General features: G+C 48.4%; 1 protein-coding gene across 2 annotated transcripts in view; it reads left to right on the top strand.

Annotated features, from left to right (window-relative positions):
- The first annotated feature begins 1,591 nt into the window (after positions 1 to 1,591).
- Positions 1,592 to 21,208, top strand: part of GNB5 (G protein subunit beta 5) — a 46,698-nt gene continuing 27,081 nt past the window's right edge. Inside the window, exons 1-4 of one of the 2 annotated variants that reach the window (XM_047736498.1) lie at positions 1,592 to 1,824; positions 5,848 to 5,959; positions 16,051 to 16,187; positions 19,301 to 19,342. In XM_047736498.1, coding sequence (XP_047592454.1) covers positions 1,699 to 1,824; positions 5,848 to 5,959; positions 16,051 to 16,187; positions 19,301 to 19,342 — 417 coding nt within the window. In that variant the 5' untranslated portion in view covers positions 1,592 to 1,698. Of the gene's footprint in view, positions 1,825 to 5,704; positions 5,960 to 16,050; positions 16,188 to 19,300; positions 19,343 to 21,208 lie in introns of those variants that run through there. The other variant, XM_047736499.1, reaches the window with a different exon arrangement.

Below are 21,208 nucleotides of genomic sequence, written 5' to 3'. Positions count from 1 at the left end.
AACTCATATTTTATGAAAAGGCAGAGCATCCTGACTGCGCCAGCTTCACGAGAAGGGTTGTAGAGTCCCGCTACACACAGATTCCGGCTCCACTGCTGACCTCGAATTTACTTAATCCCAAGGTATTTTCTCAGCTATGACACGGATATCTGCTTCCTTCCTGGGGTGGCTGTGAGCAGTCAGGGCCAAGCACTCCGTGGTGGTCGGTAGCTGGTTCTCTTCTGATCTCTCATCCTTACGGGATGGCCCTCTCCTTCTCTGTCACGCAGAGATCTCAAGAACTACTATCAGCTGCCCCTTTGTTGTAGGAGTTCACCCCCGTTTATTCTCCCCATTCTTCGTCCAGTCCCAGGGTGACCTCTGCATGGCAGACATTTCCCCTTTGAGGTGTCCCCACTGCCACCTGCCCTACAAATACATTCCTCTCAAATTTGGCTCTGGTGAAATGTTCAGACCGGGGGCCCAAAACCTCCTTATACTCAGGGGGTCATTTCTTTGAACCTTGATGTGGTCCACTCTTTGAAACACCTATTAAATTGGCCCGGCTGTGATGGTTGTCCCCTGCCCCCCTTAACGTCCTCGTCCTCCTCTCCAGCAGTGACACCGCAACACCTAGCCTCCCAAACAGAAACCCAGGAGGCTTCATGGACCTCTCCCTCTCCTTATCCCCCCACGTCAGCAAGTCTAGCTCCTTCTTCTCAAGCATGGCCCGAATCCATCCTACACCATCGCTTTATGTAAGGCCTTCATCGCGTTCCGCCTTAAATGTGGCCATAGGCTCACTTCTGCATTTCTCACATCTCCAGCCTCATCCCCAGCCCCTCCTTCCCGCTGCTGCTGCTGCTGCTGCTGCTGCTGTCCCCACAGCCACTCACAGGGCAGCTTCACATCTCTGGAGCATTTACTATATTCCAGCCTTGAGCTAAGCTTTATGCACTGCCTTTCATAAATCCCCTAGTGATTTCTCCTGTTATGGTAGATGTTAAGTCCCCATTTGATTGATTAGCAAAGATCCACAGAAGCTCAAGTAACCTGCTTAAGAAGTGGGGCCAGGGGCCAGACAGCCAGAGCCAGCAACCTCAGCCACCAGATGGTTTTGCTTCTGTATTTGCCCTCCCTTGAGTGGCCTGAACCTGTCGGTTGACTTCTGGATGGACAGACAGGGGCCCTGGGTCTGTGGCTGTCCAGTGTTTAATAAATGGGATGTGTCCCTTGCAGAGAACCAATACTACATTTACTCAGCCTTAGGGTATTGGTTGAAATCAGGTTCTACCACTTTCTGACTCTCGTCTTCCCTCCAAAAGTTTACCTTTAGGGGAAGAATTTTTTTTTTTAATTTTTAAATTATAATATCCATTATAATGACACTTTCCACTGTGGAGCCCCATAGGGTTAATATTGGGTTGCAAAATCAACCGTGTTGGTGTTGTTGCCGAAACAGCCAGTTCAATGGTAACCCCAGAAAACCTATTCCGATGCTTTCTTACTGATTAAATCAACGAGCTGGTGTTGACCCAGTGTGTTGTAATAAATCAAAGGTTATAAACTGACTGCATATACTTGATCCCACATGTAGAAGTCTGAGCAACCATCGTGATCAAAGGAAGATGCGGTTTAAAAAACTGTTTCTGTTGCCTTTTCTCCTGCACAAACATCCCTTTCTCTCTCTCTCTTTTTCAGCTTCATTTTGGATTAAAAATGTGCGATCAGACCTTTCTCGTAAATGTATTTGGCTCCTGTGACAAATGTTTCAAACAACGGGCTCTGAGACCAGTTTTCAAGAAATCTCAACAGCTCAGCTACTGTTCAACATGTGCAGAAATCGTAAGTGCCACTTTAAAAGAATTCACGTGGTTATCTTGTTTTAAAATGATGGCTAATATCAGGGTCCTATGACAGATGAGTCACCATCCCATCGGTTTATTCACACAGACATTTTGAACACAGTTGGGCTGAATGAGGCAGCATAGCCTGGGGGTTTCAAGGTGTGAACCCTCTGACCTCTGGGGTTCAAATCCTCGTTATGTTCCATGCCGGTCTTGGTGCCAACAGATTTCAACTGACTTAGGAGGTCAGTTTTCAAATATGTAAAATAGGAACAATAACATCTATCTCATAGGGCTTTATGAGAATTCGGTGAGTTCATTTGATAAAGCGTTTAAAACAGTACCCAGCAGAGGCCATGCTCAATGAATGTTTTAGCTATTACTACTTTTTTAGGGCTAATGCTTTTTGCTTTTGCTTTGTCTGCTTGACAAGTAACCAAGCTAAAATAGACTCTGGCAAACAAACAGCCTGAAAGTGCCTCTCTGAAGGCCATGATTCAGCTTTCCAGCTCTGTTGAAGACTGGACCCTCCAGGGCCTCTGTAGTAAGCAAAATTAAGTTCAAGGAAATGTGCTCCTTAGGCCTAAGATGCTGGGGGCCAGGGACTGAATATAAATCCTTACATTTTTCAAAGAACATAAATCAGTCCTCACTAGAGGTGGCTATGCACAGGCTTTTCACATCTTTGTAGCATGTCCATAGCATGGCGGAAGCCCTAGAAATTAGCCCTGCGGGGATGTGCAGGGCTCAGTAATACAGCTCAGCAGAGCCCCCAGCTGGTCAAAAAGTGGTAAAGTACTCTTCTGCAAAACCCCAATTGGAAACGCCTCACTGTCAACACAGTTTTAAACCCATCTGTCAAAGACAGGAAAGAGGATTTTTACATTTTATCCAACTGAAGAGGAAAACGCAGTATTCATCCTCTTGGTCCCACTGTAACCCCTGACAGTAATTACCTTTAAAAAATTATTCTCGTAAAGCTAACGGCAAGTAAACAGCCCAGAGAGACACACAGGCTTTGGTACAGCGTCATAATCGTGACATCACAAGATTCAGGCTCAGTGTAACGGGCTTCTATCCACAGTGCACTGTGTTCTAAACATGGCTCTGCACGTCATCAGACTGATGATATTTGGTTCTTAAAATAAGCCTGCTTTCCAGGGCCCTGCCATTCCGGAGCAGTGCTACTTATTAATCTTAGCTATTTTTAAAATCTTTTTTAAACAGTTTCTTCTGTGGATACTGGGAGCCCAGAGTCCCTGTTGTCACATCCTGTAGCATCGAACATTTTCCCCAGGGCAGAGGCTCCGCCTGGAGAGCTTTTCCAGGAAACTGTCACAGGCTATCTCCACAAGCACTGGGGGTTCCCAAATATTCAGACACCCTCTTGTGGCTGAGGAGACATCCAAAGACTGACAGCTAATTTCCACCCAGGTGTTTGCGTTTGTGTAGCGCCCCTCGCCCCGGACCCTTTTCATGAATAGGGGAAACACTGTAACTCCACTCCTGTTGAAATGCAGAGGACCTCAACTTTTATGATCTCCTTCTTCCTCACTTAGAAAAAGGAGTTAAAACCAAAGTACAGAAAGGCACTTTGCAAACTCTGCCATCTGTAAAGAAGTCACATGACCTTATCTCTAGGTGGTAGGACCTCTAGAATGGAGGATGTTTGGGGTTTGTTTTACAGAGAGGACCTCCAGAGAAGGGTACACCCCAGTGTGAAGCTCCGCTCACCCCAGGTCACAGGCAGGAAGACCTCCAGCAGGCACACATCCCAGGATGGGCCACAAGGGGTCACTGAGGAGGTGATGAGAGGATGCTGTTTTGCTAGGCCTGAGGTGACCCTGCTGAGAAGTGCCTCCCATGACCTAGTGTCTCGTTTGAATTACTTCGGGGGAATTGCTCAAGTGTATCAGGGAGCCTTAATAATAATGAGCAAACAGTTTGCGTCAGGCACAGCTCTGAACGCGCTGCGAGGTCATCCCAATGAGGCCTTTCTGGGGGAAGTGTTATCCATTCACAGTTAAGGAGCCTGAGACACAGAGAAGTTAATCACCTGAGGCCACACAACACAGCCAGGGTTTATCCTCAGGCAGCATAACCTAGACGGGCCTGGTGCTATCTTAAAGTTTTGCTCTACAGACTCTGAAGCACAGGTCATATTTTTGCTTTTATAAGTAGTTGCATGTATCTAAAGCATTTATATTTATATATTGACATTTCATATTTGTTTCATTTTAATTATGTATTTTATATATTCTGTTTAATACATCCACTTCATAAACTAACATTAACTGAGGACCTACCATACACCAGTTACTATGCTAAATACTGAGGATAAATGATGAATAAAACTACACTGATGGAAAGGGAAAGGAGAGCTAGCTGGCAGTTAATACACACCTGCTATGATGGAAAAGTCTGCTAAGAGATTCACTCAAATTACCTTACTTAATTCTTGTAACAGCCCAATGAAGTAGATTTTTCAGATAAGGAAACTGAGGAGCTCAGAATCTAACCTCCTAGACCACCATGTGTAGGTGAATACAGATTACTTCCAACTTTTCTTTAATAAAGAGCTGCCCAAGACAACAAGTTGAGGCTAGATTGTTGAGGGAGTGAGGGGTGAGGATAGCCCCCAAAATCCTGCTTGGGAATGTTTGCTCTGGAATTTACAACCTTAAATTAGCCTTCTCATTTTGCAGGTGCGCGCGCGCGCGCACACACCCCCCCACCCCCACCCACCAGGTCATGGACAAAGGAAAAGGGAGAAGCCATGGTTTGGATCCTCCCCACTGAAGTCCAGAAGGCAGGTAGCGCGATGAAGCCACATTGCCTCGGTCCAAATTCTGCCTTCGCCTCTTTCTCAAAGTGTGACTCAAGCAGATCACTTAACCTGTGCCTCCGTGTCCTCCTTTGTAAAATGGGGACATCAGTATCCATTCAGGGTGATCACTGCGATTTACTAATGTAAAGTGCTTAGAACAGTGCCTGGCACTGCCGGGGACTGGGGAAAAGAGATGCTTGAGCCTGCCATGACGTCACTAAATTCGCTAGTTACCCCTAAATACCCACTAAATTCGTTACCCCTAGTAACCTTTCATTCTGGGGTGGAGGAAGCTGCCTCAGAAGGGACATATTTTAGATCATGGAGTGTGGGTCCAAACACCTGGGTCTGGGCCCCTGTATACTAACCCCGGCTCTGCCAGCACCTCGTTTTGCTGACCCCAGGCCAGGGACTTAATTCCCTGTATGAAAAGAGGAAAAGCAAAACCAAGAGTGCACTTCCTAATGCCGCAAAGCCTCTACAGCTTCTCAGAAGCCAGATTTCGCTTTATTTTTGTATATTTAAGTCAACAAAGGAGGAACGTTTCCCATTCGTTGTGGGGGAGCGGCACCCAGGTGAGGCCGGTATCAGTGTATGAGCGGTGCGGGCTGGGCCTCGTCGGGCAGTCCTCGCTCATCTACTCTGCAGGCAGCTGCCACTGGGCAGCCTATCAAGGCCCACTGAGGGGAGACCGGTGCCGGGGCAGGGGAGAGTAGGAAGGCCGTGTCAGCGGTACTTCACCCGCTCCCAGGAGCCGGGCGGTCCTGGGTTGGAATCCCAGTTTGGTCCTTCACCAGGTGCGTGTCCTCCGGCAAGTCACGTTACCATCACTGAGCCTCGGTTTTCCCACCGGTAAAATGGGCACGATACTCCCGGCTTCTCCGGGGTGGTGAGCAGCAGCACCACCGAGGGCATCGCCCTGGGCACAGCTCCAGCGCGCGGCAGGTGCCAGGGCGGAGGGGGGCGCGCGGAGAGGGCGCCGGTGCCCGCCCGTGCGGCGGGAGGAGGGGGGAGTCGGCCGCCGCAGCCCGGCTCGCAGCCGCCGCGTCAGCGCCGGAGGGCGGGGCCGCGCTCGGGGAGACGGCGGTGGAGCTGCGCGGGGCCGCTCCCGCCCGCTTGCCGGCCAGGCCTCGGTAGCCCGCTCACCCGCATCCCGGCTCTCCGCTTCCCTCCCCGCCGCGAACCGGCGCGAAGATGGCAACCGACGGGCTGCACGAGAACCAGACCCTGGCGTCGCTGAAGAGCGAGGCCGAGAGCCTGAAGGGCAAACTGGAGGAGGAGCGGGCCAAGCTGCACGACGTGGAGTGTGAGTGCGGGCCGGGGCGGGGGCTGCGCGTCGGGAGGCGGGCCGAGGGAACCAGACCGGCCCCCGGGGGAGCGCGGCTGGCGGGAGGTGGGGGTGGGCGCTGGGCCTCCCGGGGAAGGAGCCAGGCCTGCGCCGGCGCCAGGGATGGGCCCCCGGTTCCCGGGCGCCAGGTGAGGCGCGGGTCGCGGCCCGGAGCCCCGGGGTGCGCGGCTGTGGGGCCCGAGCCGGGAGGCCCTCGGAGACGCGGGACACCTTGCAGAGCACCCCCCCCCCCCCCGCTAGCGGAGGCCGTTCCGCCTCTGGGCGGGGGCGCCTGTCGTAGCAGCCCCTGGCCGCAGTTCTTACCTCCCACCCCACCCCCTGAAGGATCTTGGGACCAGTTCCCTCCATCACCTGCCTGGGAGCTGCGAACTGGTTGCCTTCCTACCAGAGCCGGGTGGAGGAGGGTGTCGGCGGTAGCAAACACCGCCCTGGTGGGCGCGGCCTAGGGTAAACTCCCGTTTTGTTTTTCCATCATTTAGCTTTCTCCATCACTGTGGAGCCTTTTCTCAGTTTTGCTTTTACGAGGAACCAGGCTCGGAGTTAAAAACCTCGTTTTTCCACTCTGCCCCCTTTCCTTGGCCGAGGGGGTGTGGAGAACCAGATGAGGGAAAAAAGCAGAGGAAAAGAAGCAAAAGAGAAAAAAAGGAAAAGCAGCAAAAGAGAAAAAAAGCAAAAGAAGCTTTTGAATGGGTGCGGTGCGTTTGGCATAAAAGAGCAATGCCAGTCTTAAATAAACTTAATTATTGACCACCACCATAATTCAGAAACGGCTCTGTGATTTTTATGAGCCAGCAATTAAATAGCCAGGTTAAATGACTCTTGGTGGGATCCGCTTCCCTTTACTGTCAGATGGTTTGTCCTCAGCAGAGTTTGGGCTCAGGGCCAGGCTTGGGGAAGTGGCTTTATCTGCTTTTCAGCTCCGAGGGTGGCAGCTCCCCTTTGCTGAGCACAGCCTCCCCCCCACACCCCACCCCCGCCATGGTACCCTCAGGCACCCCTCAGGCTCCTGCCATTCCTATCTGGTGCCACCCCTTTTAAAGTCTATTTGGAGAAGAAACATGGGGTTCATGCTAGGTCGTTGAGTGCCTGATGCCTTTCTTTGAAAATCACTTGATAGAAGCAGATGACGTGACTCTATAGAGTGTGCTTTCTTTCCAAGGGACCTTCTTTAAATCAGAGACATGCTAAACCGCTTATCATTTAGGGATGTGTCCAGCTACAATGAACCATAAACCCCAAATAAAGCAAATTGGGAGTTATTTTCCTTATATCACAGGAAGAAGTGTCAATGACCACTAGCTTTGGTTCAGCTGCCTAGTGTGCCATCAAGGACCCAGACTCCAGGCTTTCTTCTCCATTACCCTGAAAACACTGGCGTTAGCCCCATGATTATAATATGACTGCCACAGCTCCAAACATAACCTCTCTATCCAGGGCAAGAAGGGGCAATGTGGGCACCAGCCTCTTGTTTTCCTTCTTATCAGGAAAGCAGAAGTTTTCCCCAAAGCCTCCTTTCTCCCAACAGATTTTGTACTTTATTGGCCAGAAGTAGGTCACATAGTTATTGCAAGGAAGACTGGGAAAGGGAGAAGTGAACTGGACACATTGTCATCCCCAGATAAAGCTGGGCTTCTGTTATCAGCGAGTGGTAGGGAACAGCAATTGGGAGGCACTGGGCAAAGTCTGCCTCATTTCACTCAGCCAGTTCCTGCATTGTGCAGATGCTGTCGATGATGCTGTCAGTGTTGGGTGGGTGCCTCTGAGGTAGGTCTTCTGACTTCTGCATGTTACAGATGAGGAAACTGAGTGAAGGGACTTGCTAGGGGACTGCAGCCAGTAAGTGGTGGGACGAGGATTCCAGCCCAGGCAGTCAGAACTCCAGCCCAGCCTCACTTCAGCTCTGTGCCCAGTCCCTTTGGGCTCTGTGCAGAGGAGGTTCTCCAGAAGCTCTTCATCAGCAGGGCAGACTGCCCGCAGGGAACCTCTCAGCCTTTTCCTTGACTTGGGAAATGGCCTTAAGGCAGAGAGATAGTCAAGGTAGAGCTTTTCAACACAGAACCCCCATCCTGCCAAGGATGCAGTACCCTCAGAAGCCAGGGCTGAATTTTGGACTCACAGTGGAAAGGTCTGTCTCCATATGGATAGAAGTCAGACCTTTGGCCACCGTTAAATAGAGGAAATGGCTTATATGGGTCCCAAGGGGAAGCCAGCCTACATGAAACTCCATAGCCCCGGGCCTTGGGCCCCTGACTTTCACCTTATTCCTTCAAAGCTTCCTCCTCCCTAGATGTTTCCCCTTACGGGATGTTTCGGGATGTTTCCCCTGCCTTCTGCTTACCTTCTACCATGGGTAAGTGTTTCCTTCCTTGATTGTAAGACATTTTAGAATCATGAAGTTATAACTTATATTAGTTTCCTCTTGCTGTTGTAGAAATTTCCATAAACATAGGGGCTTAGAGCAACATAAATTTACTCTTTTACAGTTCTGGACATCAGAAGTCTATGTGGGTCTTCAGGGCCGCATTCCTTCTGAAACCTTTAGGGGAGAGGTTCTTTCTTGCCTTTTCCAGCCTCTGGAGGCTGCCTGCAATCCTTGGCTTGTGGCCTCTGACCTTTCTGTCATCACCTCACCTTCTTTGACCCTGATCTGCCTGCCTCCCCCTCATAAGGACCCTTATGACTATAGTGGGCCCACCTGTATAAATCAGGGTAATCATCCCACCTCAAGATCCTTAACATAATCACATCTACAAAGCCCCTTTTGCCATGTAAAGTAACATAGTTACAGGTTCCAAGGATTGGGACATGGAGATCTTTGGAGGTCCTATCCCACAGTTCTCAAAACTAGAAGGGTCACTTGCTTCAGCCTCAGTCCTCGGGCACAAAAATTTTCCTTCTCCTCCTCTCCATAGCCTTATGGATGAGGAGACTGTTGAGATCCAGGGAAGGATAAAGGGAATGCCTTAAGCTTCTGCAGCTACTCTAAGGGAGAATGGGGGTGGGGGTAGATGCCAGGCTTTGGGCTCCTAGTATTAGCTCTCCTTCTCACCCTGCTAGGCCATCTCTCAGGCAATGGAGACTTACATTAAAAAGGAAAAAAAAAATCCATGTATGCGTATGAAAAGGTCTCAATATGAAATTGAAAAAGTACAAAACAGTATAACATGACCTCATTAGCTTAAACAAGGGATGCTTGTATGTGCATTGAATTTGTGGCAGGATACATGAGAAACTTGTTTTCTCTAGAGAGAGCCCAGGGGAGTGAGGGGAGGTAGAGGTACTTTTCACTGTATACCCATCTGTGCATTTCCTGCTTTGATAATAAAAAATGAGAACTGGAATGAGAGTCAAGATCAAGAACAAAGATGAGAGTTCAACTTTAAAGAGTCCTTAACTTGAAATTAAACAGAAGAGTGAGCCAGAAAGGGCAGGAGGCACGCTGTGTTTATGTCAGGCAGCATGTATGGCAGCCTCGTGGGTGCTGTGGGGAGCTTCTTCCAGATTCCCAGCCTCTTTGAGGGCAGATTCTAATCTAGCGTAGGAACAAAGCCACTCAAAGAGGTATGTAATTTCTTGAGTACATATCGATGTACTCGATACATCGATTCCTGGAGGAAATTTGGGCAAGTCACAGGACTTACCATCAGATGCTGTTTATTCACTTTTCTATCTCTTATAAATGTAACTTTGTGAAAGGTTTTATTCTCAAAGGCTATATGATAACAGGAGCCTTGGACTATTCTGATTTTATGGTTTAAGGAGAAACCAAGGAAAACCAATTTCTGGATTAGTCTGAAGCAAATACATTGACTGGCTTTTTCCAAGTTTTAAGGAAATATGCTGTGCGGCCTGAGGCTGGACGTGAGTTTCCCTACAAACTAATTGTCTCCCTGCTGCTCTCCCCCGTGCTGCCTGCAGCCATGAGAGGGAGCCAAGAGCAAACCTACCTTTCCTCTCTCCCCTTGCTTTGGCTCTGTGTTCATAATTGCAACAAGCTAGCTCACACAAGTATCTCTAGGCTTCCACCATAATAAACTAAGGCCCACTATAACAAATTTAGAAATCTAGAAGCAAACAAGCTATTCATAACCCCACCACCCAGAGGTATCTACTTTGAATATTTTGGTATATTTCATAACTTATGATTTTATGTTTGTGCTAATTATTTGTGAGCATACTTGTGATTGTACTAGATTCAGAGTTTGAGCCTAATTTTAAATTAACACAGTGGATTACATAGCTCCCCGTGTCATTTTGCCCTTCTGTTTAACGTCAATATTTTGATTTTATTGTATGGAGGCATGTAGTACTCCGTCTGAAAGACTGCACCATTGCTTAGCCTCTCCAGCTTTTAATTAGGGAATTCTGGGGAAATTTTTGTGTGTGTGTGTAGCTAATGTATGTGTTGGAGCAATTCCAAAATCCCAAGCACACAAGAAGTAATGTGATTGCAGATGTTTTCCTTCCATCCAAGTGTTTGAGGGTTTTTATATCTCAACCCATTCAATCCAGGGGTAGAATCAGAGAGAACCCATTTTTAAATTTTTTCATTTGTATTTTTTAATTGAATCTAGCTGACATACAGTGTTACATTAGTGTCAGGTGTATGGCAGTGATTTGATAACTCTGTAGGTTATGCTCTGCTCACAAGAGTAGCTACCATCTGTCCCCAGACAGCTCTATACAATATCATTGACTGTACTCTCTATGCTGTTATCCCATTTTATCCCTGTGACTTAGTATTTTTTCTTTTTTTAATTTAAATTCAATTAGCCAACTTATAGTACATCATTAGTTTCAGATGTTACATTCAGTAATTCAACAGTTGAGGATAACACCCAGGGCTCCTCACACCACGTGTGCCCTCCTTAATGCCCATCACCCAGGTTCCCCATTCCCCCCACCGTCCCCATGACTTATTCATTCCATAACTGGAACCCTGTACCTCCCTCTCCTCTTCCCCCATTTTGCCCATCCCCCACCTCCTCCCCTCTGGCAACCCTCAGTCTGTTCTCCGTGTTTATGGGTCTGCTTCTGCATTTGCTTTGTTTTGTTTTTTAGATTTCACATAAAAGTGAGGTCATATGGATTTGTCTTTCTCTGTCTGACTTATTTCACTGTCACAAATGGTAAGATCTCATTCTTCTACAAGAAGTATGCCATTGTGTGTGTGTGTGTGTGTGTGTGTGTGTGTGTGTGTATCACATCTTCTTTATCCATTCCTCTATCAATGGACACTTGGGTTGCAAACTGAATTTTTTAGAATTAGCTTTGGATAATTTTTCATCCTCGGTTCCTTAGATCTTCCACCAAATAGTGGCCATCAAAGACACTTTATTGGTGCAAAATTTGGAAGGTGATTCAGCCTCCCCTTTCCTTACTCCAGTTCCTATGGATCCTTCAAAACCAGGTACCTGTGATGTCCCCTCCTGATGGCACAGCTGCCGGCAGAGTCAGCTGGGTTACTCTGGGCTCCCCACCACCTCTGTTACCTCCCTACAGCTGCGATCTGCCCCCTGCAGACCATGAGCTCGGGAAGGACAGGGACTGTCTTATTCTTTTCTGTACCTGGCATGTACTCAGGGTTCTAGAGACTTCAAGCTGTAACTCTTCAATTTAACAGATGTGAGATTTGCCAGATAGAGATGGGATGGAGTGGGTTTAGAGTAAACCTATATATGGAAAGGAAAATGCAGTGAGAAAAAAGTCATTAGTAGCCAGGATATGGTCAGACTCACATTAGATAAGGAAGGCCCCATATTGATTGGGTGAGTCATCTTTTTAATTCATTAATTTTTTTTATTTTCATGGGAGGGACATAAAATAGCTCTGGTTGTCCCCATGCTGAATTGGGGAAAGCAGCAATGATATCAATGTGAAGTTTCCAAACAAAACACCAAATAAAATGTGCTCACAGCTCTGAGCTGGTACAGACTTGTATAAATGGCCTATAAGAATTTAGAAAAGTCACCATCTTTAAACTATATTCAGTGTGTTTTTAAGAATGTATCTGTAAAAAACTGCTGTGCCATTTGTGGCAATAAAGAATGCAATGTTTTGGGGTTTCTGGGTGGCTCAGTGGGTTGAGGCCTCTGCCTTTGGCTCAGGTCACGATCCCAGGGTCCTGGGATCGAGCCCTGCATCGAGCTCTCTGCTTGGCAGGAAGCCTGCTTCCTGCCCCCCTTTTCTTGCCTCTCTGTCTACTTGAGATTTCTGTCTGTCAAATAAATAAATAAAATCTTTTTTAAAAAATGCAATGTTTTAGCAGAAGTGATAGCATAATAATTGCACATTAATGTAGTACTTTTATCTTTTTAAGATTTTTTTTAAAGATTTTATTTATTTATTTGACAGAGATCACAAGTAGGCAGAGAGGCAGGCAGAGAGAGAGAGAGAGGGGAGGAAGCAGGCTCCCTGCTCAGCAGAGAGTCCGATGCAGCTCCATCCCAGGACCCTGAGATCATGACCTGAGCCGAAGGCAGAGGCTTAACCCACTGAGCCACCCAGGCACCCTTTAAGATTTTATTTTTAAGTCATCTCTACACGCAACATGAGGCTTTACAACCCGGAGATGAAGAGTTGCACACTCCACCCACTAAGCCAGCCAGATACCTCTCTTGTAGTACTTCATAGTTCAGCAAGGACTTTTTATAGTTTGGGTTTTCACAGAGACTTTTAACTGGTTCACACTCTTATTCTTCTATCACAAAGAAATGGGGCAATTAAATGAAACCAAGACTTCTGGGAGAAGTGGCTGATTCTAGGGCCAGAGCAGGGAAAGAACATGAGCTTAGAATAAGAAATACTTAGGGGGCATCTGGGTGGTTCAGTCGTTAAGCGTCTGCCTTCATGTCATAATCCCAGGGTTCTGGGATGGAGTTCCACATTGAGCTCCCTGCTCAGCAGGAAGCCCGCGTCTCCCTCTCCCACTCCCCCTGCTTGTGTTCCCCCTGTCACTGTCTCTCTCTCTCTTTCTCTGTCAAATAAATAAATAAAATCTTAAAAAAAAATGCTTAGAGAACAATAGGGACATGTCAGAAGGTCGGGGCACTTGCTTGACAGGGCTCCCACGGAGCAAATCAGTGACTAGTTGAGTGTTAAAATAAATAATGCTGAGGGATTATAGCCCCTTGAATAAGGTAAGAATCCATGAGTCCCTCTAATATGAATGGGTGAATAAATACACTGAAGAGGAGGGGAGGCTCCTTTTATTAGAAAGACAGCTAAAAATGCAGAAGGAATGATGGAATTAGGAGAATCACTTGCCAACCATCATCATCACCCATTCAGGCAAGAATCATGAACAGATGTTGAAACGAGGGTATTGGAGTTTGAAGAGTGACAGTTTCGTTACAAAAGGCAAAATGGTAACTCTCCAGGGAAGAAACCTGGCAGACACCACCTCAACCGAATGGTCAGCGTGCACAGTACCAGTGACGGGACCAAGGGACAACAGGTGCCTCCTGACGGGGCGTGCTGGTGGGGACTCGGTGACCGTCTGTGGCGATCCTTCCAAACACGCGTTGCCCGCATCTGATCATGAGCAAGCGGCAGACAAGCCCACGCTGGAAAACTCTAACCGGAAACTAAAGAAACCTGACAGTTGAGGGCAGCCCATGGTTCTTGGATTTTCTTTTGCTGTAAAGATATTATTGGGACAATGGAGAGTAACTCAGTAAGGTCTGTAGATTGGATGTAGCATCACTTCGGTGTTTATGTTCTGACTTTGATAATGTGCTGTGGCTCTGTCAGAGTTCCTTGTTTTTAGGAAATAGACAATGCAGTGTTTAGAGAGACCGAAGGGAGGGAGGGAGGGAGGATTTCTGAGAAGTCGTGCTGTTGTCAGAGGCTTAAACCACAGCCCAGTCTGGCCCTTCCTGCCCCATTTCCATGAGGGAGGTGGCACTTCCCAGCATGTGGCAGCAGCTCCTGGGAAGGAAGAGGGCCGCAGGCTGCCTTGCCTCACACCCCCCCCACCACCGTGTTGCGCAGCTGTGCTGAGACACCACACCTTTCGTGGGCCTGTCCCTTGCCTCGGATGCCCTTTCCCTCCTTCTCACCTGCCTGGGGGAAAGGCCCAGCTGGGAGAGTTGGAGAAAGAAGTGGTGGGGGAGCGGTTTGGGGCCCCAGTTTTTCCTTCTGGCACAGCCTCTAACCAGAAGGGCACTGCACAAGGGGGCGAAGCCGTGGGGTCCCCCAGCCTCCGTCTCCTCATCTCTGGATGCAGGGCTGGGACATGACGGTCTCTTCATGGGAACGTGGCTCCTTCTGGGACTCCTCAGTGACAGGCTCAAGAAAGAGGCCTGGGCCCAGCCCCTGAGAGATTCCTTTTTGGAGCTCCTCCCTGGTGTGGGTTGCCCCTGTAGGTCACGTGTTTAGACTTGTAGAATACTGATCTGTATTGGCACCGGAAGTTTTCAGTAAACCCGGGGGTGTACCATGTGGTGGCTCCCTCGTCTGTTCTTTTTTTTTTTTTTTTTAATTTTTTTTTATTTTTTCAGCATAACAGTATTCATTATTTTTGCACCACACCCAGTGCTCCATGCAATCCGTGCCCTCTACAATACCCACCACCTGGTGCCCCCAACCTCCCACCCCCCACCCCTTCAAAATTCTCAGATCGTTTTTCAGAGTCCATAGTCTCTCATGGTTCACCTCCCCTTCCAATTTCCCTCAACTCCCTTCTCCTCTCCATCTCCCCTTGTCCTCCATGCTATTTGTTATGCTCCACAAATAAGTGAAACCATATGATAATTGACTCTCTCTGCTTGACTTATTTCACTCAGCATAATCTCTTCCAGTCCCGTCCATGTTGCTACAAAACTTGGGTATTCATCCTTTCTTTTTTCTTTTTTTTTTTTTTTTTTACAGCTTTATAAACATATATTTTTATCCCCAGGGGTACAGGTCTGCGAATCGCCAGGTTTACACACTTCACAGCACTCACCATAGCACATACCCTCCCCAATATCCATAACCCCACCCCCCTCTCCCAACCCCCTCCCCCCATCAACCCTCAGTTTGTTTTGTGAGATTAAGAGTCACTTATGGTTTGTCTCCCTCCCAATCCCATCTTGTTTCATTTACTCTTCTCCTACCCCCTCAACCCCCCATGTTGCATCTCCTCTCCCTCATATCAGGGAGATCATATGATAGTTGTCTTCCTCCGATTGACTTATTTCGCTAAGCATGATACCCTCTAGTTCCATCCACGTCGTCGCAAATGGGAAGATTTCATTTCTTTTGATGGCTGCATAGTATTCCATTGTGTATATATACCACATCTTCTTTATCCATTCGTCTGTAGATGGACATCTAGGTTCTTTCCATAGTTTGGCTATTGTAGACATTGCTGCTATAAACATTCGGGTGCACGTGCCCCTTCGGATCACTACGTTTGTATCTTTTCCCTCGTCTGTTCTTGCCTGCAGCACGTGACCAGACCCCCAACACGTCCCAGGCCTGTGCTAGGTACAGGGGCTTCAGCCAGGAGTCACAGTGCCTGCCAAACAGCAGCGTGGGTGCACGTTTCGCCACCTAATGGGACAGTTCTTATAAAGTCACTTTCCCTTGTGATTGGAAAGGTGGGTAAAAGCACCGAAAGCCCCAGCTTCTTTCCCAGTTGGCTGTCTGAACTTGTTGTAGCTAAAGAACCCTGTGAGCCTCAGTCTCCTCACCTGTTAAATGGGGACAGTGGTCTCACTCTGCTGCTCGCCCTGCCCACCTTGCAGAGCTGTGGCCCTTCAGCAGGAGAATTCTGTGTGGCGGAAGGCACATCAACTCTATAGATGAGGTCGTCTTGCTGATCCCTCAGCACACAAAGATAGACGTGCTCTGAAAGATGTGGGGTATTAAACACAAAGAGAGAATGACAGTGTTGTCTCTACCCTCTCCTGAGTTTGAAAGAGTCTTATGAAGGCATAATAGTGAAACAAAACCAAACCAGGAGAATCAAACTGTGGCCACAAAGACCCATGTCATCCCTTTGCCAGCGTATGGCTCAGAATCCAGTCGTTGGTGACGGAACTGATTGTAGCCTGTCTTTCTAGTGCACCAGGTGGCCGAGCGGGTGGAAGCTCTGGGGCAGTTTGTCATGAAGACCAGGAGGACCCTCAAAGGCCATGGGAACAAGGTTCTCTGCATGGACTGGTGCAAAGATAAGAGGAGGATTGTGAGCTCCTCCCAGGTAGGTGGCATCTGCTCTGTGAGGGTGCGCAAGGGTCTGACTTGATCACTGAAGAAGAAAGAGAACTTTCCTTTTCAAAAAACCCTGTCTGCTCTTAATCCCTCTGCTTATTCTCCACAGGACGTGAGTTAGCATAGTGCAGCATTCTCTTGCAGACTGTAGAATGTCACTGATTTGGGTGGATTCAGAGTTATGGTAATAACTGAAACGTGAACTATATCTGAGAAGCCATTCAGAATTATTTTTTCCTGAGCGTACTTCAGGAAATGAAATTCATTTTTTAGATAGTGGGGCATTTCCCCCCCCCCAAATTGAGGACATAAGTGCTTGTGGCTTCTTTTAGTTTAAGAGTTCCTAAACACTTTTTATGCCTTAAAGAATAAACTTAAGATAAATATTTTGTAAAGTATAATTTTTCATTCATTTTATGTAGTTGACATTGTCTCTTCTATATCTTAAGTACTAGTTTTATCTATTGCTGCATCACAAATTACCTCCAAATTCAGCAACTTAAAACAACAAATATTATTTCACATGGTTTCTGAGAGCCAGATAAGGGTGGCTTATCTGGGTGGGTTTTTTGTTTTTTATGTTATGTTAGTCACCAGTATGTACATCATTAGTTTTTGATGTAGTGTCCCATGGATGGTTCTGGCTCAGAGTCCCTCATGGGGTTACAGTCAAGATGTTGGTCAGAGCTGAGGTCACGGCACAGCTCGACTAGGGCAGAAACTCATTTCCAAAATGGCTCATCGACTGGAGGCCCTCGTTCTTCACCATGTAGACCTTTCCACAGGGCTGCTCATGAGATGGTAGCCCGCCTTCCCCAGAGCAAGAGGGGGAGAAGGAGGCTGAAGCCAGGCCGTCAAACGTAACATTCCTTCACTCCTGCTGTTTTCCAACCCTACGTGAGGCAGGGGCCTCTACAAAAGTGTGACTGTCAGGAGTCTGATGATCACTGCTTGGTCCTTTTTATGTCTATTTTGATGTAATATGCATTGAATTATAAAATTATAAACTGAAGTCCTCTATATTTATGGCCAGTTTGGACTCCCCTCCCACCATTCCTACTTTCAGCCCAGATTTTCCAAAGGACAATTTTGGGGTTTTTAATAGCCCTTTTAAATATAAAAACTGTATGTGATCTAAATAATCCACACCCTCCAACATGTGTCAGGTTGTGTTTGGTAAGGACAGGTGTTCCTAATCTCCTGTATTACCTGTAGATCTAATGTGTCATGTTGTACTTGCTTTCTTTTAAGTTCATAAAACATTTATCTTTTACGTATGTTACCATGTTAAAGAGACCCTGAAAAAGAGAACAAAGAAACCATTTTACTCCCACCGCCCTGTCCCAACCATTATTACTATTTCAGAGCATTTCTTTCCAGACTTTTTTTTTTTTTACCAAGTGGTTATCACGATACACATGTTGCTACCTAGCCTTTTTGACATTTTTTTATCCTTCAAAGTACAATACATATTGGATTTTTCTGTCACTCACATGCTGTTCTTATTAGAGAGGGAGGAGGGACATTGCTGACACGCTCCATCCATCCCGGCTCTGCTGCAGAGAAGACGAGAAGCGGGGTGGGTGTGAGAGGAGGCTGGAAACAGCAGGAACATTCTGGAGCAGACGGAGTGACTCAGAGCAGCCCTTCTCTCTCGCAGGCAGGAGATAAATTAGCCTGACTGCGTGGGGTAGGGCTCGGGGTGGGGGTGGTCTCTCCAGGTTCACAGGCCCCTGGTGTATAAATCTGGGCTTCTGGAGAGGCCCACATTTGGTTTCATAGCTGATTTTAGCCTCTTGGGTGCCGCCTTCTCTCCAGAGCACACAGTGGGTGGGAAGTGGGGCCGGCAGGCAGGCAGTGTTGGGGAGGAAGCTGCCAGAAGGAAGGCCAGCTCGGACAACACACGGAGAGCCAGGCTCCAGGTGAGGGGGGGTCCTGGGGTACAGGTCTGGAGCTCCTTCCCTCCTATCTGCCCTGTTACCTAATCTACCTCAAATGTGTTCGGGCATTCAGTCAGAGAAATTAGACTGGAAGAGCCAATGTGCTTAGGAGTTTTGAAAGCCCCAGATGGCCCACTTTGACTTTTTTCCTGGGCTTTTTAGCCACATGCAGCAAGAATATGGAAGTCTTCCAGTGGATCGTGCAAAGAAAGCAACCATGTCATTTTGGATAATCAGACCTTGCTTGTGTCCCTGAGTGGCATCTCTCCCCCCCACCCTTACCTCATTGTTCAGATATAGCTCCAAACGGCTTCAGTGATTACAAAAACCAAGCCTGCCATGGAGGTGGCCAACTCGGCCATCTTCTTCCTCTGTCAGGCAGAGTCTGGGGGCCCAGAGGACCCGCACACCACATGCCAAGCAGGCGGCTGCCCTGTAGGGACCAGGGCTTGTGTGGGTTTATATGACACACACACAACTTTGTGGTGACCCCCGACAGCCCCAGTGTGACTGCAGCAGCTGTCACGGTGAAAGTAGCCTCGCCAGCCCTGAGTCCACCCTTGGCAGCGAGTGCTCTGCGGAGGGGCCCCACCGTGACAGACAGGAGTTGCACATTGTTCTCAGCACAGATGTGAAACGTCCGGGTGGGGAAGTGACACTGATGTCAGGCCTGCGCAGCCCAGATCGGAATGCGTGCTGGTGGGGCTCTGACCCAGAGAGAGGGGAGCGTGGGGTACAGGAGCCAGGACGGCTGGTGGGGGTGGGGAGGGAGGAAGTAAGAGACCACTAGTTACCTGGCAAGTACCTCAAGGTAATTTCAGGTCTGTCTCACCCCTGTCTAGCTTCTTGTCAGGACGTGTGGGTGATGACAAGATACCAACAATCAGTGCTTGGTTTCTAAATGGTCTAGAAGTCTCTGAGCATTGCTTTGTATTCCACAAGCAGTATCTCATTGTGAACTGAGCCTGTAATCGGGCTGGACAGTTCAGCCCCCCATTCCTCCCTGTTGTTCAGAGATTGGCTGGAGGTTCTGATACCCGGGTACTCACTCTGGCGGTCTCCTGCACGCTGCCCAGCCAGACACAGCTCTTCCGAGCATTCTTAGCAGCTCCCTGTCAGGACTGGCTGACAACTCCTAAGCTGTTGACTCTTTTCCCTCCAGGATGGGAAGGTGATCGTGTGGGATTCCTTCACTACTAACAAGGTAAGAGGTTGTCCCTGGCTCTTTGAGCAGCACCTCAGAGCCCCAGCCCTGTCCTCTTCCCTGCCAGATACCCCCAGGCATGGTCATCCGGCTCCTCGACTGCCTGTCTGGGGTTGAAAACCCCAGGAAAGCCCATCTTGTGTTGGGACAGCCCAGTAACCCACGCCGTGTCCGTCTCCATCCGGAGCTGAAACCCCTCCCCCAGGCAGAAGCACACAGAGCCCTCAGAGAGGGCACTAACACGCCGGAAAGGGCCTGGCCTGGAAAACTCAGCACATTCACATAGGCATATATTATTTTTCTCCTGAGGGGTGGTAGGAGGCTCCTGAACCCCCAGCTTTCTCTGCCCTCTGTGTCTTTTTTTTTTTTATAACAATTTTATTCATTTATTTGACAGAGACACAGCAAGAGTGGGAACACAAGCAGGGGGAGTGAGAGAGGGAGAAGCAGGCTCCCCGCTGAGCAGGGAGCCCGATGCGGGGCTCGATCCCAGGACCCTGAGATCATGACCTGAGCCAAAGGCAGATGCTTAACCACTGAGCCTCCCAGGCACCCCTGTCCTCTGTGTCTTTGACCGGACTCTGTAGCATCGTGGACATGAGCAGATGGCGGAGGCGGGGGGAAGCTGAAGCTGCAAGGAATTGAACTGACTCTCTAGTGATGCCTGCAAGTCGGGCCTGGGCGTGCTCAGCTCCAAATATGACCTACATTTAGACTCTTAACTAAAGAGAAAGGCGAAAATCTCTGTGGAGATGTGCTCACAAGCCTGCCTTGTGTTGCCTTTTACCGTAACAACTACTATGTATTCCATACTGGTTCCGTTATTTATACAGGGAAGGTCTTCTCTTTTACCATATAAGACAAAGAGACCTCTGTGTGCCTCAAACCCAGCAGCATCCATATTCTGCATGATTGAACGTGTTTAGTAAGTGTTATAGTAGACAGGTGCACACAGGCTGATCAAGGGGGGCCCAGAACCATCTTCTGGAGCAGAGTCCCTCATGGTAAGGCCCCTGGGAAATAGTAAAGATGGCAGCTTAGCAATTTGCAGGGGGTTTCCTCTCCAGCACCTCCCCCCATGGAGGCCTTACCTCTAGCCTTCTGCTAGCACGCCTTAGTATCTTCAAGAGTGTGTAGGGGTTTGTTGCTTCTGTTTAAAAGCCCTAGGATGTCATAGAGCACACACTGCCTGATTTCTGGGGAGCCGTGGTGTTGCCACTGTGGCCCCTGACAGGGAACATAGCTGTTACTTGAAGGGGGCCTGTGGCGCCTTGTGCTCAGAGTGGCCATTTGCTGCCGTGGGTTATTCTAGGCATCCAAAAGGCTGTAATTGTGAGTGACAGAATTTCTGTGAGCAGTATCAGGGCCCGTGTTTCCCCCACAAAAACACAGAGAATCATAACAGGAAAGAAGACCAGCACTGAAAGGTACTAAAATCATCTAGTCCTATCCTCCCTCTTCACCGATGGGGAGAGACTGAGGGTGGACAGGTGGCCATCCTGCTTGGGGCCACACATCTTGCTGGTGTTGGAACCAGTAACGGGGGCCCATGTCTCTCAGGGAAAGAAGCCCACAGATGCAGAAGGTTTCCAATTGTGGCTTTGTTCCCTGTCAGCATGCAGGAGAATGTGGGTGACCCGACCACCAGCCAGGAGCAGGAACTGCTACCTCTAGTTCTCATCGCTCCCACGTTATAGGGTCTCTCAAGATCACCCTGCCCTTGCCCGCTTTCATTCTGACCTTCCCAGGAAGGTGTCGGGACCCAAGGGGACAGAGGCCCTTGGATACTCACAGGGCAACAAACACAGCATACATGTAGGATTATTTAAGAGTAGATTCTGAAAATAGGAAGAATCTGAGTAAATA

Source organism: Lutra lutra, chromosome 7 (assembly GCF_902655055.1).
Source record: "Lutra lutra chromosome 7, mLutLut1.2, whole genome shotgun sequence".
NCBI classification, from domain to species: Eukaryota; Metazoa; Chordata; class Mammalia; order Carnivora; family Mustelidae; genus Lutra; species Lutra lutra.
The sequence above is the reverse complement of the archived record's forward strand: the minus strand, read 5'-3'. Positions and strand labels throughout refer to the sequence as shown.